Source organism: Cervus elaphus, chromosome 10 (assembly GCF_910594005.1).
Source record: "Cervus elaphus chromosome 10, mCerEla1.1, whole genome shotgun sequence".
Classification (NCBI taxonomy): domain Eukaryota; kingdom Metazoa; phylum Chordata; class Mammalia; order Artiodactyla; family Cervidae; genus Cervus; species Cervus elaphus.
In genome coordinates this window covers 17,893,277-17,909,344 of record NC_057824.1, presented here as the reverse complement: position 1 = coordinate 17,909,344, position 16,068 = coordinate 17,893,277, and the positions used below count along the sequence as shown (strand labels likewise).

The window sequence follows — 16,068 nt, the reverse complement described above, 5'->3', positions numbered from 1 at the left end:
AGGGATGGGAGTTAGTTATACGCAGACAGCGTAGGTTTCTGCAGCCACCAGTGCTGTGTTCTGGGCCAGTTTCCTCCGGTGGAAATAATGGGTTTATGATTCTTATTCTGTAGATGTTGCCAGGTGTCATGTCCTGCTTGAATAAAAGCAGTGAGTTGTCCAGGATTTTAAAACCGTTTAGACTCACGTGTAATTTATCATGGCAATTTCATTTCAAAATATGTTCAATAGTCCTCTTCGAGCTAGCCCGCTATGGCCAAATGTTTGCTCATAATGAATTGGAACACTCATTCATTTTAAAAGGGACACAATTTAGCGTTGAAGAGATAACATTTTTGCATGTTGTTCTGATTGCTGCTTAATTGGTTTACAGTATCTATACTTTAATTCTTTCTTGCCAGTTATGACACATGAAAATTCCTTTTATTACATGATTTCAAGGCCCTGTAAAAATATTTACAAAATAGTGAATAGCCAAAGTATTACTATAGTTCATTCAGAGAAAGAGATACGGATACATAGTTTTTAAAAAACAGCAGTGTTAGTCTATTTATTCCTGGTCAGCTTTTAATCTTGGCAGACTCTGTTAATTGAATTAGTTCTAAATAAACTGGTCCCAGCAGGAAACTCTTATCAATCCAGTTGCTACACACAGTGAATCTGTCATATTCATCAACAGTCTGAAAAATTGGATAATCTTGAAATGCGTGCATGCTAAAGTTTTATACTTTTAATTCACTGTATGTGTTTAGTCAATGAAATATGGCAGACAGCAATGCTCACTCAATGTGTTTAGTTAAGGTTAGGATTAGAACTTGTGGGGATCTGTTTTAGTGGTAATGGAGACACACTGGCCAGGCAGTGGCCTGAACCTCAGTCATTTGTAGCTACACATGTGTGTGCGTGTGCGCATGCGTGGCTGTGTGCGTGTGTGTGTGTGTGTGTGTGTGTGTGTAGCTGCAAGCTGCTACATCTCCTCCTGCCTGTGTGGTTCCGTGTGGCGCTCCAGTCTCGTCACAGTGTCTTTAACACTAATCCTCTTGGCATCTGTAGATGTAGTTTTGAGCACTAAAACCGCATTTTATTGTGCTGCCGTTGCTACCATACATTCATCCTTTTTGCTTGTGCAGTTCACCTCATTCGGCTTGTTTACTTCTGCGGTATTCCTCTGTGCCCATCTTGTTTTTTTGCAGCATCACCTGCATTTTTGTTGATTTCTCATTTGTGTCCTTTCCAAACATTTAATAGTTTTTATTTAAACTAATCTTATTTGGTAGCTTGAGCCCAGGCTCTATATTATAAGAAATTGGGGTGATGGATAATTTCTCAAATGCAGATTGTGCTTTTAAAGATTAACTCTAAATTTGCTTAACTTGGATTGTTCCCAAGTCAGAGCAATCACTGAGTATCTCAGATTGATGAATGATTGATTCCAGTACCAAAAAGTTTAAAGTCAAAGCATAGAATTGAATTTTAAGATTGTTCATGGATTTACATATATTGTATTGCTTATACAATATATCATAGTTTGTTCTCTGTATATTCTTACTGATAAATGGCTGGAAAGTCTTTGACCCCGATTGCATTTCTGTTAAGTGTTTGTCTAGAGTATGGATTTGGTTTCATTTCTATTGTAACTCAATTAACTAAGTGAGTAACATGAGAAAAATAACAGGAGAAAATTAAAACCAGTTCTGGGTGCTCAGCATTTTCATACCTTTAAAGATCTGGCTTAATATTGGAAATAAAATCTATGAATTGCTGTCAAGCATAAATTTCCCATTTTGACAAATAAAACTATTTCAGTGTAAATTGCTTTTTAAGGACTTTTGTCAGACTGTTTTGTTCAAAGTAAATTTTTTCCATCTCAAACCCTGGAGTTACATTTGGTTTTCTCTAAGTAAGAACAAAATCCAAACTCCTAAATGTAGGCTCCTTGCAATTCTAGTATTACTGACTCCTTGAAAACATTTGCATTTTGGAGCTGAACAAGCCCGTTGTTAGTGATGATGGCCTGGGATGTATGCAATGAGACCGAATGCTAATCAATGCTTTGCCTTGGCTTTCTGCTCTGTGTTGTCTTGGTGTTTGCGTCTTACCTTTATGTCTGTGCTATTTGTTCCCTCCCCTGTTCTCTAATCCTGCCCTTCCCCACCTGCCCCTGTTCCTTTCATTGTCCTCACTGACCCATCAATCAACCAACAACGCCCCCCCTTCGTCGTGGTGATCTGCCCTGCTCTGATTGGTGGCTTCGTTGCTTGGGTGGCTGTGTGTTATGATGGACCAGTTCACCCAAGTATGGCCTTCTTGCTGACAGGTATCACTTCTGTGAGAAGTGTTTCACAGAGATCCAGGGGGAGAATGTTACCCTGGGTGACGACCCTTCACAACCCCAGACGTAAGTACTGTCCTGTCATTTCTCTTGGGGGTGACCCTGGATTGTTGTTTTGCTCTTGTCCACGATTGAAAGGGAAGCACCACTGCCGTTGTGACTTTTCTGTTGTCTATTTTTCATAGTAACTGTACCCACATTCATACTTAACAGTGTGGCTGAATTGCAGTGCCATGCCCACGTCCTTCCCTCCACCCAGGACCTTGATTCTATAGCCCCCGTTGAGTCCCCGGGCCTCTTGTACCCTTGCTCTGTATCTCTTCTTCCAAAGCACTTGCTTTTTCCCAGTGGCTGTCAACTTCCCTTTGAGGGGATTGTAAATTTTCCTTTATATCTAAGAAACCAGATAATCCTAGTCACAGAACTGGCAGTAGCAAAAGGGAGTCTTGTGTGCATACCCCGTCTCCAGCATTTAGTTGATCTTCCCCTGAAGCCTCTGTCCTTGAAGTTGCAGAGGTAACAGAAGTCAGTTGGGGAGACCCCAGCGAGTACATGTAGATATCTGCTTCCTCGCTGGAGGCTGGACACCTGCTCACAGCTCCAGCACAGACGGGCATGAGTTAGTTCATTCATTCCCTCCCTGAGTTCACCATTTCCTGCCTGATGCTTATCCTCTGATGGAGTAGATAGATGTCCAGAATGTGGTGAGAAAAAAAGCAGAACCAGATCCTCAAATTGGATGATCGAGGGGCCTAAAGACCTGCCAGCCACCATAGCCACCCAGGACTGCCAGCATTGTGCCTCTCTCTTTTCTCCCTACTCTTGCCCTAATTCCTGCCACCCAGAGAAGTCTGCTAGTGCAGCTGCCCCCACAGGCAAGAAGGGCTTCCCACTGAAGCAGTTTCCAGTGCTGTTCCAGTGACATTTACTCTGCAGCTCAAGTTTACTTTATCCAAACGCAGAACAGGCCATAGGCACCCATAAGATATATAAACCAAAATGTCAGAAATTCTACTTAGTCAATTTTTCTACCCCCTGTCATCTTAATTCTTCGGTCCAATTGTGTGATTAATAATTGGATTGTATAATTCTGCGAATCAAGTAATTCACATGTACACTGATCACAACAAAAGGACGATAGAAATGAAACACTCAGTCCTTAAAGAATAAGTAAAACATCCCCAAGTACATGCTGAAGGAACACTGTAATTGGAAGAATTGGTTACACCAGTCTTGGTCAGATTCAGTAGCCATTCACCATATACATTTGACTGGGAATTAGCAGGTTTGAGTCTGAACATAATTTTCCCACCATATTTTGACTGACTTTACTTAAATCTTGTAATAAGTGTTGATGAGGATTTTGAGGAAGTATTTGAAGGAAGACAAAAAAAATAAATGGTGGTGCTTTCTGTGGAATTAAATTTTATATGTTCATGCCATCATTGCATCCACTTGAGAGTTCTGCTGACCATCATTTACTTTTTATGTGAAGAACTAGTTATAGGATAATGTTCCAGAGACCCTATAGTTTATACACAACAGATAAAATTTAGTTAATTAACATTTTTCCTCTTTCCCCTTCCAAATAAGGACAATTTCAAAGGATCAGTTTGAAAAGAAGAAAAATGATACCTTAGATCCTGAACCGTGAGTATACAGCTATTTCTTTCTGACTTTTAGGTTTTAACTTTCGGATCGGGAAAGTTACTCCATGTGATTGGGTTGCTGTAGAAGACACTGGAAATAAACATATTGCCCTGGATGGCACTCTCTGTGTGGATTTACTTCAAATGTAGATTCTTTTTTAACTCATGCAAAAGATGTGTGTCTGTAGCATGCTGTCCAGCTGCTGAATTTTACCAGTGAGAAGAGCAGGTGGATGTTTTGGTTCTGTTAGAACCTCTGTAATAACTTGGTCATCATTGTCTTTAAGAAGCTGTTTAGTATGAATCGTTAGAGACCAAAGATAGTATTTGGTGAAGGGGTCCTAGTATCACTTAAAGGGAATTTTTAGAGGAACTCTTAGAAACCAATTGTAAATAATAAATAATGGGAAGCCCAGTGTTGTGTTGGATTGGCCAAAAGTTTGTTCAGTTTCTCCATATGATGTTACAGAAAAATCCAAGACAACTTTTTGGCCAACCCTCTTGTGTTTGCCACCATCTTTGGTGTGGTATGTTTTCAGAGGTTGTTCGGTTTCCTTGCCCTCAGCGATCAGTGAGAACACTCAGTTTGTCAAGTTTGCTTTGTAATAACCCCTTGAAGAGGCCTCAGGGCTCCTTCTGTGCTGTGGCACCTCCCAGGCCCCCAAAGCCAAGTCCTGAGGGCACCCCGTGTGTGGAGACGCCCGTCTTGGTCTGTCCCTGTGGTGAGTGCCTGCCCAGGGCCGCTTGGTGAGCAGAGCTGTGGCCCTGCTGGTGTTTGATAAACGTGGCTGTGGCGCATCTGGAGCTGAGAAGCAGGTCCTCGCCTCCCTGGGCTCAGCTTCCAGTGGAGAACGCAGATTTCACTCTGTATCAGAGCTGCCTCAGTCTCTCTTGGCAGCCGTGCTGGTGGGGGGATTGCGGGGCGGGGGGGGGTGGGCAGTGAGAGAGGGCGTGATGAACAGTTAGCAGAGCACCTGATGCGTGAAGAGCTGGCTTCCCATCTCTTTGTGGAAAATGTTTACTTTATACTGGAGTATAGTTGATTTCCAATGTTGTACTGGTTTCTATATTAACTTTCCAATTGCAGGATACTCTATGTTGAGGTAGCAGGTGCCAGGCAGTGGGGAAGACACAGCTGAATAAAGGGGGCCTGGCCTGCAGCCATGTGTCTTCTAGTAGGACAGACAGACGGATGGTAGCACAGGCAGCAGGAGGCAGTAAGGTGGTCCAGAGGGAAGGGCCCTGGCCCAGGCAGAGTGGCATCCTGGAGAAGGTGGCGCTCACCTGGAAGGGGCAGGGGGTGGGGAGGGCAGACATTGGACACACAGCGGTGAAGGGCCTGGGGGCATCAGCAGCAGTGCAGTGAGCTCGCCTGGGGGCAGGCGGGGAGCGCGGGTGGGGCCCCCAGCACCAGGAGGCAGGGGTGCTGGGTTCCCTGGCGTCTGACTTGGTGTGGCTGCAGAGGTTTTAAAGGACCACATAGAGTAGGAGGAGGGCGGCCTGGGAGAGAGCACTCGAGGACAGCGGACAAGGCCACTGCCATGCTGCCCACTTTGCCTGTGTGTGTCCAGTTTTCCTTCAGCAGAGCAGGGACAGAGAAGCTGGGTTAGGCTCGATCTGTGGTCAAAGGCTCGTTCTCAGCAGGAGGAAAGGGGAGGGTCAGGGCCGGGAAGCAAGCGGTGGTGTGAGAGCGTGCCTCAGGTTCAGGGCCCAGCACCGAGGCTGAGAGGAGGAGCCAGGACCCAGACAGCCTGCAGAAGTCTGGTGCTCTCTAGCCCGTTCAGCCTTCCACAGGGTTTAAGTTGTGGCAGCCTTAAGGGCATGGCTGAAAAAAATAGGCTTTGACCTTTAAGCGTGTTTGGCGATGAAGATTCCTAGGTGAGGTGATAGGGTCCGGGTGAGCCATGGCGGAAGCGTGAGGAGGGCGGGTGATGAGGTGAATCCCGACCTCTGCAGTGTTTCCTTGAACAAAGGCCATCATTTCCCACCCTGGTGACTGACTCAGAGCAGACGTTTCCTGTGTGAGGCGAAGAACAAGAGCTTGTAACACTGACAGTATTGTTTTCTGCTGTTGAAGTCCGTTTAGGCATTTTTAGTCGTCTGGAGCAAGCACTGGTCTTGAAAATGTGACCTGTAAGATAGGCCTTTGTCATAGCAGTTTTTAGAAGTAAATTTTCATTTCTGGTTGCAAAAGAGATGAGGGGAAGAGAGGAATGAGGCATTGGTGCAAAGAAGGGGAGAAAGTCAGCTTTTCCTGTAGAACACATCCTACTGAGGCATGTTTCAAATATGGCCGAGTTAGTCATGAGACACGTGAGTGCCGAGGAGTCTTGAAGTCCTCGTGCGGACAAGGTGTGCGTGCAGCACTCAGGCTCCGCTGTGCGGTTCCGTGTGTGACAGGGCGCTTCTTTGTCTTCTAGTTTCGTTGACTGCAAGGAGTGTGGCCGGAAGATGCATCAGATTTGTGTTCTCCACTACGACATCATCTGGCCTTCAGGGTGAGTAACTTCCCGGTCATTTCCTGAGACTCCAGGAAAGGGAGAGCAGCTTGCAGAGAGTAGAGGGGAGGGCACTGGCGGCTGCCGTGCCTCTCGTCGTCGTCAGCAAGGATCCAGCAATTAGAGGGATGGCAGTTGGTTCTAAATTTAAGTCTTAAGTGTTTGCCCGCTTTAGGAATTGTAGAATCAAAGCAGTCTGCCTCTTCACTTTTGTGTAATGATGTGATGTAAATTGCCAGCAAAGTATTTTAATGCTGCATTTCACTAGTTTGGCAACATATACTGTTTTATATAATCTGATCACACCCATTATTTTTTTGCAGCTTTGTATGTGACAACTGCTTGAAGAAAACGGGCAGAACTCGAAAAGAAAACAAATTCAGTGCTAAGAGTAAGTCGTGGAAGGGTCTTTGTTTCATGGTCTGTACATTTTAGAAACGTGTACATCTTCCCAGTCTTCCTTTGGTCCCTCTAACACACAGCTTCAGGGCTTGCTTGTCTCCGGTCTTTTCTGTGCCTTTGTTTTCTAATACTTGTATTTTTCTTATCTTACCCTTAAAGAGAGTCATTTAGCTTAATCTTTATGTGAAAGTCAGCTTCATGATCAAACTGTGTTTTAGATGAAAGTTTAGAAACTTAATTATATAGTAAACTTTGTGAATTCTGAGAAAATGTCATCAGATCCTTCTCAGGAAACTTGGAAGTAATGCACGCACACACATCCTTTGGTGACGGGCACACTCAGCCCTGGGTACATGTGCCCATTGGTAGGTGTGGGCCCCACTGTTGTGAAGAGTGACCCTCTGGGACCCTTGGAAATCAGCCAGCATCGCCAGGACCGCCCGGAGCCTAGTCTGTCCAAGGGCTGCGTGGGTGTCTGCGTGGAGCACCCTGTTGCTACAGGAGTAAACGGTTCATAAGTGTATGGCGTGTCATCTTTGTCAGCTTGACTCTCAAGTGCTGGGGCCACCTTCTGTAGCTTGACATTCCCAACCATCTTTCTGCTGAGTCTGTAGCAAACCTGAAAAAGAAGAGCCCCTAAAGGACTTCCTGGTGGCCCAGTGGATAAGAATCCACCTGCCAGTGCAGGGACCATGGGTTCACTCCCTGGTCTGGGAAAATCCCACACACCTTGGGGCACCTAAGCCCGGGTGTCACTGCTGAGCTTGCACTCTGGAACCTGGGAGCCAGTTACTGAGCCCAAGTGCTGCAGCTGCTGAAGCCCGCACACCCTAGAGCCCGTGCTCTGCAACATGAGAAGCTCTCACACCTCAACTCAAGAGTGACTACCACACAGCACAGCTAGAGGAAGCCTGCATGCAGCAACGGAGGCCCAGTGCAACTAAAAACAAGTAGTTAATTTTAAAAGGGAAGGAAGAAAAGCCCCTGCAGCAGTGCCTTCAGAGCTCAGCCCTCCCTCAGGCTCCTGGCCGCTCTCACTTCTCTCCCCAGCAGGACCGGCAGCTAGCACACTGCTGGGGTCCTCGGCCAGCGCCGGGCTGATGAGAGTAGAAGAGAGACGGGATGTTGTGGGGTTCAGTGGGCTGGAGAGAGGGGTGGCAGGCAGGGAGGAAGCCCCTCAGAAGCTCTCCAGATTGGTGTTGACTCAAGTTCAGACTGTGTCATTACCAAAGTCCAGTTATCCTGTCATTTAAACTCTTGTCAAGCCTTTTGAAATATTGATGAAGTCACCAGCTATTCTAATAGTTTTCTTTAGACCAGGGTTTCTGTACTGACATTAGGGCCAGAAAAATCTTTGTTATGGGGCTCGCCTTTGTAGAATTTTAGTAGCAGTGTGCTGAGTCCCTCAGTCTCTCCGACTCTTTGCAACCCCATGAACCGTAGCCCACCGGGGTTCTCTCCATGGGATTCTCCAGTTAAGAATACCAGAGTGGATAGCCATTCCCTTCTCCAGAGGATCTTCCTGACCCAGGAATTGAACCCGGGTCTCCTGCATTGCAGGTGGATTCAGCAGCAGCTGCCCCCTAAATGCCAGTAACACTCTGCCACTGCTTCCCCCACCCCCCCCATGAACAGTGGCCGTCAGAAATGTCTCCATACGTTACCAGATGTCCTGGGCAGGGGGTGCGGGTGAGGACCCCTGCTTTAAAGGATTCATTCTGAGTGATGTCACTAAAGTAGTCAGCAACTTAGAATCACTTTCCTAGGCCAGAGTCTCACTGACCAAAACAGAAATTGCCAGGAGAGATAGTTTTCAATAGAAGAGCCGTTGCAGCCTGAAGATAGAGAGCTGGAGGGGTGAGGCGGGACCGGAGAACCTGAGAGCTGGCCCAGCCCCCACCCCCGCCCTAGAGTCCAGAGCATGGTGGCGAGTATGTGGACCTTTAAAGGTGTAGAACATTAACTTACAGAAAAGGACCTTAGAAGTGCCATGTCTCCCCTTGGTTTTGAGCATGAATTAGCGTCGTCTCTGCAAGCAACTGTCAGTCACAAGAGAGAAGTTGCCTCCTGGGTGTCTGCATTGACTTGGTACAGGGGCGCAGGGGGCCGTTTTTCCCACCCCATTTTATGTAAGGAACTTGAGTGCCTTTGGGTTTTGGTGTCTGTGGGACTCCCGGCACCTGTCAGTCCCCCATGGATGCAGTGGGACGACTGAATTGAAAATACCTTCCAGCTGCTGGTCAGCCAGTGATGTTCGCAACTGACCAAAACCTCCTCCCCACCTTCCTTCACTAGGCTGGTTAAAAGTGCACAAAGTAACGACTCCAGGTGCTTTGGAGGTCAGCGTCAGAGTGTTCTTACTGTTTGGTTATGGAAGTTCTTCCTAAGAAAGATGCAACCCAGAGGTCAGAAAGCACAGGCTGAAGAGTTTGATCACATAAAAGGAAATATGAGGCCTCCATCATGCGCCACAGACAGGCATGTGCATGATGGGGTACAGTTTAAAATGTCCATTTTCAGACTCCGCAGTTCCACTTTGACCCACGTCTCCCACAGGAATATTTGGGGATTTACTCCTGTGCATTGTCCAGAAGTCATGGTGCATGTAGCCGCAATTTCATGAGGGAAGGGGGATGGTCCCTGCGGCAGGGCTGGGTGGCCGTCTCAGCTGTCCTCCCTTCCTGGACTAGAAGCCACCTCCTGAGGGAACAAAACCTGCTCAGCAGCCACGTGCATGGGAGCACTTGGGGGTGAGAACGAGGGGGTTTTTCTTCAGGGTCTTCACAAAGATAGATGAGGTGGTTGTGAGCCCTTTGCGCCTAATTCCGTGTTTCTCAGGATGGTCGAGAAGCCATGGGCGGTCACGGGAGTGGGGGTATAGAAGTTTATACTTTTTAATGGGGTTTTTATTTCATTGCCATTGTTAATTTTTTTTTCTTTAAATCATTTTCATTGAGATACAAGTTATATACCCAAAAAACTCCACCATTGGTGTGTTTATTACAGAGACTGAACTTAGAAAGTCTAAATTTTGCAGATATTTCTTAACCTCAGTAAGGAGTCAAGCCATATAATTATAAATATAAACTCAAGCCATCTTACAGTCACTGTCAACCTTTTTGCAGCTTTCCCTTCTAGCTTTTTTTTCTTCACATGCACAGTTTTTTTCTGCCGTGAACTGTATGTGCAGTTACATGCTGTGTAACTCCTGTCACAGGGACTGCTCCTGGGAGAGGGAGGGTGCAGAAGGAATGGGGGACGGAGCCCACCAGGAAAGCGGCCTGGCCAGTCTGCATCCTGGGGCAGCGGCTCCTGCTGCCCAGGTTTGGAGCCCTCTCAGGGCTGGACTGGCTCAGTCGTCTTAGGTTCAGCAGCAGGACGCCCCTCGGAGCTGGGCAGGAAGGGGCATTCGTGCCAGCCTGCCTTCCAGGGAGAGCAGCGTCAGGCTTCCCGTTTCTGTTAAGAGTTCTTCCAGAGTGGGAACCAGCCTCAGGGCACAGCCGAGACCCCGAGCAGCCACATGGGCACAGCCAGGGCAGAGCCCAGTGTCACCAGGACCTGGGCACGTGGGGCAGGAGGCAGGTGGACCGTGCGTAGCCCCCTCATGCCTGCTCCTCTGCTTAACCCCAGAGCCCGTCTTCTTTCAGATTTGGGTCCACCTTTGTGGCTCTTCTACCCCTTAGAGTTGGAAAAAGATGGAAATTTGGGGCGATTGATAGCAGTTTCCAGTGTGTGGAATGCCTAAGATTCCAGGGTTCACCTTTGTCTTGTAAAATGCTCACCTGATAGGATCTCGTTAGATCTCTTCTGTATTTGGAGAATGTCAGTCCTTAAAATATCAGACTACCCTGAAAAGAAAACGTGGATCCTGCAGCCTCAGCACTTCCCATGCCCTCTCACTGCCTCGTCTGGACCTTGCAGGACTGCAGACCACACGGCTGGGAAACCACCTGGAAGACCGCGTCAACAAGTTTCTGCGGCGACAGAATCACCCTGAAGCCGGGGAGGTGTTTGTCCGCGTGGTGGCCAGCTCAGACAAGACGGTGGAGGTCAAGCCCGGGATGAAGTCACGGTGCGTGTGCAGACGTTGTCCCAGTGGGCACCCTGCCTGGTTCACCAGAGCCCTGCTTTCTGGCAAGGCTTTAGAGTCTGGCAAGCATAATTTGAGAGCTTTGCATCAATTAGCATGTAGCTACCCTTCTCTTAGCGTCCCACACTCTTCAGGGGAGGTGGAATTCCTGTCCGAGTGAGGCTGTCACAGAGAGTGGGGTTGCAGCTCTGAACTGCCCGGGCCAGTGGTCCAAAGGGGTGATCCCACCTGCAGTTCGCCTACACCACACGGGTCAGAACAGCAAGTCTAGTCTGTGTAGATGGTGATGCGTGCAAACAGAAGGCTCTTTGTTACAGGTTTGTGGATTCTGGGGAGATGTCGGAGTCTTTCCCGTACCGAACCAAAGCACTGTTTGCCTTTGAGGAGATTGACGGAGTGGACGTGTGCTTCTTTGGGATGCATGTCCAGGAGTACGGCTCTGACTGCCCCCCGCCAAACACAAGGTAACCCTCAGCCCCTTTGCGGTGCGTGTGCGCCTGTGCTGTGCCAGTGACCAGGGCCCTAAACATCCTGGAGGGCTGCTTCAGCAACCAAACAAGTTAGTTTGGTTGTCCCCGAAGCCAGTGAGAAGGCGAGGGTTTTGATGACTCCTGTGTTGAGTACATGGGTTCTGACCCTGATCTTGCTGTGGCCCCCGTCTCACCTGGGGCAGGTAAACGTATGGCAAAGGGGTGGGGACTGCTGCCCAGGCCTGAGTGCTCACTGATGGACCTGTGAAAACCTCTCAGCTCTGCCAAGAGTTACTTCCTGTTCAGTCAGGAATCTGGGTGGATGGGAATCGGAAGTGGCTTTTCCTAGTGGCCCCGGTCTCTCCCTGTCGTTCTCATGGTGAGGGATGATGTTGCTGCCTAGTTCAGAGGCGAGATGGATTCCATTCTGTCGATTGGTAGCAGAGATTGGTGGTAGTAATTTTCTCGCATCTTGTTTGTGGCCAGTGTAGATGCTATCAGAGCAGTTTATTTCTAGAGCGTTCTTTGGATGCTGGTGTTTGGTTTCACCTTTGGGAGATAACCTGAACTTCCAATTAATTTCTCCCTGCCTGCCCCCACCCCCCAGGCGTGTGTACATATCTTATCTGGACAGTATTCATTTCTTCCGACCCCGATGCCTCCGAACAGCTGTTTACCATGAGATCCTTATTGGATATTTAGAGTATGTGAAGAAATTGGGGTGAGTTGAATTCAGATTATCCAGAACTAATAAAACTCTGTTTTTAATTTTCACTGTGGCATTTATTTTGTGAAATAACAAAAGTTTTTTTTTTTTTTTTTTTTTTGAGGTTTTCTGTGTTTTTACTTTGGTGTCCTTAGACACAGCCCTTCCTGACGTCGTCTTGGGCCACGTGGGGCTGGGGCTTTCCCTGCCTTCCGTGTCCTCACATTGCAGTTTGTTGTTAACACTTTGTTCGGGCGTATTTTATGTATCATACAGTTCACCTATTTCACTTGTACACTTGAGTGGTTTCTAGTAACCTAAGCAGGTGATGCAGGTGTCACCACAAGTTTCAGAATGCTCTCACCCCCGACTCCCGCTCCCACAAGGCCCCTGTCCCCAGCTGATCTCCTTGTGTTTTCCTTTTAGTTATTTCTGCCCTTGCTTTGGTGCCTGTGCCTCACCGTTGCTCCTGGAAGGCAGGGATGGTTTTGCTCCCTGCTTCCATCTGAGTTGTGTGTGTCCTGCAGGTATGTGACAGGGCACATCTGGGCCTGTCCCCCAAGTGAAGGAGATGACTACATCTTCCACTGTCACCCCCCTGATCAGAAAATTCCCAAGCCGAAGCGCCTGCAGGAGTGGTATAAGAAGATGCTGGACAAGGCCTTCGCCGAGCGCATCATCCATGACTACAAGGTTCGCGTGCCTGGGGAGGGGGTAGGGCATCTTCATGTGTCTTTCTCTGTGCTCACATGGGTTAGAGTTAATAGCCACTTTAGGAGAAATGTAAAGCAAAAATTAAAAAATTTTTAAAGGCATAAACTTAGAAGCAACTTATCTGCCATTTGTGGAGACTCACAGACGGCAGCTTTAGAACAGAGGCGACACGGCCTCTAAGGCCGTATGGTCCTTCCCCTGCATTGTGGCCCAGAGCCCCCTCCTCCCCAGAATGTCGCCCAGGTCCCCTTGTCTCACCGCTGCACTCGGTCATTCTCTAGGACATTTTGAAACAAGCAACTGAAGACAGGCTTACCAGCGCCAAGGAGCTGCCCTACTTTGAGGGGGACTTCTGGCCTAACGTGCTGGAGGAGAGCATTAAGGAGCTGGAGCAGGAGGAGGAGGAGAGGAAGAAGGAGGAGAGCACTGCGGCCAGTGAGACCACGGAGGTAACGCCGGGCCGCGCGCTGGGGCTGGGCTTCGACAGCCGGGTCCTCAGGGGGGCCTGCCTCATCCGCGGTAGTGTTTCCACACAGCCTTACCGCGTGATCACCCACTGTGGGGCCAGACTGGGCCTGGGCCGCAGCCCAACCACGGTGCCCAGCCACGGAGACGCATGCCCTCCTAGGTGGACAGGGGGTCTTTCTCTGGCTTCTCTGGGCAGGATGGGCAGGGCTGAGACATGGAAAGATGAGAGGAGGGCATCCTGCAGGGAGCCCGGGAGAGACGGGCAGAGGTGCAGACGGGAGTCATGGTCAGGAAGGAGTCCGTTCGCTTTAACACTGACTTAAGGAGGAGACTTACTTGTAGGCCTCGTTCACTTGCTTTTTTATAAACCGCCCCCTGCTCTCCACTGGGCACTTGTGCGTTTGTGCCCTCGCTCGGGTCACTCCAAGCCCCTGCCATGTACAGGCACCACCCTGAGGGCTACAGTGGGAACTAGTGAGAGAAGCAGGAGAACAGGCGCATGCGTGGTGCACCCTGAGGTGGAGGAGGAGGTCTGCGCAGACACAGGGAAGGTGGATGCGGGCTTTCAGGGGGCCTTGTCTGGGGAGGTGGTACGTGAGCAGAGACTGGCTGGGGAGAGGAGCCCAGGAGATCCAGGGGAAGGGCCTCCAGCAGGGAGAGGAAGGTGTCAGAGTCCGAGCCAGGAGCACGTGTGTTGTGTTTCAGATGCTCGAGAAAGAGCTGATGGTGGTTTAGTTGGACGCAAAGCGGTCAAGCAGTGAGAAGCGTAGGATGTATTTCAAGACTAACAACCCTAAATTTAGGGCACGTGAGGACAGTTCTGGATGAAGGCCGCCTGCTAGGTCTGGGGCCTCAAGACTGAGTCAGTGTTGCAGTCTCTCTGAGGGGAGGCAGACAGGGAGCACGCCTAGGGGACGATCATGAACTGGATGTGGACCCGCTCATCTCAAGAGGCTGGTGGTTACTGACTGTGCGGGCCTGGGGCCCCAGGAGGGCCTAGGGCTGCCTGAGGAGCTGCATCTGGAGCCCCGGGCTGGGGGGTAATGTCTGCAGTCTGCCTCAGGCCACCTTTGTGGGCTTTAGGGTGTGTCCTCTTTGGAACACAGCCTCCCCAGCCCCTTCCAGAATGGAGACTGCCTGGGTGAGGATGTGATGAGCCCTCATGTCACAGGTGGGCCCCAAGGGGCTGTGCTTATCGTCCTCAGCCTGCCAAAATTTTGCTGGGCCTTCCTGGAGGCAGACCCCTTGGGCCTGCAAGATTGGGTGATTTAGGGCTGGAGGTGCTGGGAGGCTGCGCTGGTCACCACCGTGCCCATTGGGTCCTCCTGACCAAGCCCAGGCCCACGACCACCCACATCAACTTTGTCTCAGCACTTACCTCTGAAGGCAGCAGTGTTCGTGGCCTGTGAGTAGGCGGGTTGCAGTCCGCTTGGCGGTCACCTGCCTCAGCCCGGCTCCCTGGAGCCCCCGCGGCCAGGAGCTGGCACCCTGGCGCCTGCCGAGCGTGGAGCAAGGGGCAGGGTGGGGCCAACAGCCATGCATCTTATTGCAGGGCAGCCAGGGCGACAGCAAGAACGCCAAGAAAAAGAACAACAAGAAAACCAACAAGAATAAGAGCAGCATCAGCCGCGCCAACAAGAAGAAACCCAGCATGCCCAATGTGTCCAACGACCTGTCCCAGAAACTCTACGCCACCATGGAGAAGCACAAAGAGGTGAGGGCTGGCAGGGCGGGGCGGCTGGGCACCGAGCAGGGAGCTGGCCACAGCCGAGCTCAGCCCCTGGGACGTCAGCAGGAGGGCTTGGTCCTTCTCTTCGTGGGGCTGATGTGGCTCCTCCCTGCACCCCCAGGTCTTCTTTGTGATCCACCTCCATGCTGGGCCCGTCATCAACACGCTGCCCCCCATCGTTGACCCCGACCCCCTGCTCAGCTGTGACCTCATGGACGGGCGGGATGCCTTCCTCACGCTGGCCCGGGACAAGCACTGGGAGTTCTCCTCCTTGCGGCGCTCCAAGTGGTCCACGCTGTGCATGCTGGTGGAGCTGCACACCCAGGGTCAGGACCGCTTCGTCTACACCTGCAACGAGTGCAAGCACCACGTGGAGACGCGCTGGCACTGCACCGTGTGTGAGGTGAGTGCTCCCGGGCTGCGCGTGTGCTGCAGGGGACCCGTAGCCAGCTCTCTCCAGGGCGAGAAGGAGCAGGTGCACTGGTCCACCATTGGTTTTGAGATTGTTTTGGGTTCACACAAGAGGCCTGGATGTAGGGGGGGGTTCCTGCCGGGGTCCCCTCACGGTTTGGCCTGGGGCCTAGTCCAGGCCACACGTCCTCATGGTGGGGGGCAGTCGGTGTGCTTCCCTGGGGGACTGTGTTTGTGCCGACCTTTCCAGGGTGGGGAGATGCTCACAGGGCACCGTGTTGTTTTACTCTCCATCTCATTAGCACCAGCCCAGTGTCTCGGACGCGCGCAGGCCTCCCCGCGCTGGGTGGGGACCCAGACGGAAGAGCATAGCAGGTCCTGGTTACACTTGCGGTGCCCCCAGCTCTGCCCTTGCCAGGAGGCTGAGGGTGCCGGGAGCCTTCCTCTTGTGGAGGCCTCAGGCCCAGTGCCCCCGAGCTGCACTGCAGAGCTCTGGGGACACCTCAGGGGCACTCGGGGAGTTCCCCACGGCGTGGGCCAGCAGCTTGAGAGGGGCATAGGGGCCGCCAGAAGAGAAAGTGGCTGGGGCAATGGCCTCT

At 50.3% G+C, this 16,068-nt stretch overlaps 1 protein-coding gene across 1 annotated transcript in view; it reads left to right on the top strand.

The window, feature by feature from the left end:
• The window catches only part of LOC122701328 (CREB binding protein), a 119,191-nt gene that overhangs the window by 99,792 nt on the left and 3,331 nt on the right, over nt 1-16,068 (top strand). The window contains exons 20-30 of the mRNA XM_043914145.1: nt 2,318-2,398; nt 3,926-3,982; nt 6,402-6,479; nt 6,803-6,870; nt 10,803-10,953; nt 11,289-11,435; nt 12,049-12,162; nt 12,675-12,840; nt 13,143-13,310; nt 14,882-15,043; nt 15,180-15,461. Of these exons, the coding sequence (XP_043770080.1) occupies nt 2,318-2,398; nt 3,926-3,982; nt 6,402-6,479; nt 6,803-6,870; nt 10,803-10,953; nt 11,289-11,435; nt 12,049-12,162; nt 12,675-12,840; nt 13,143-13,310; nt 14,882-15,043; nt 15,180-15,461 (1,474 nt within the window). The remainder of the gene's footprint in view (nt 1-2,317; nt 2,399-3,925; nt 3,983-6,401; nt 6,480-6,802; nt 6,871-10,802; nt 10,954-11,288; nt 11,436-12,048; nt 12,163-12,674; nt 12,841-13,142; nt 13,311-14,881; nt 15,044-15,179; nt 15,462-16,068) is intronic.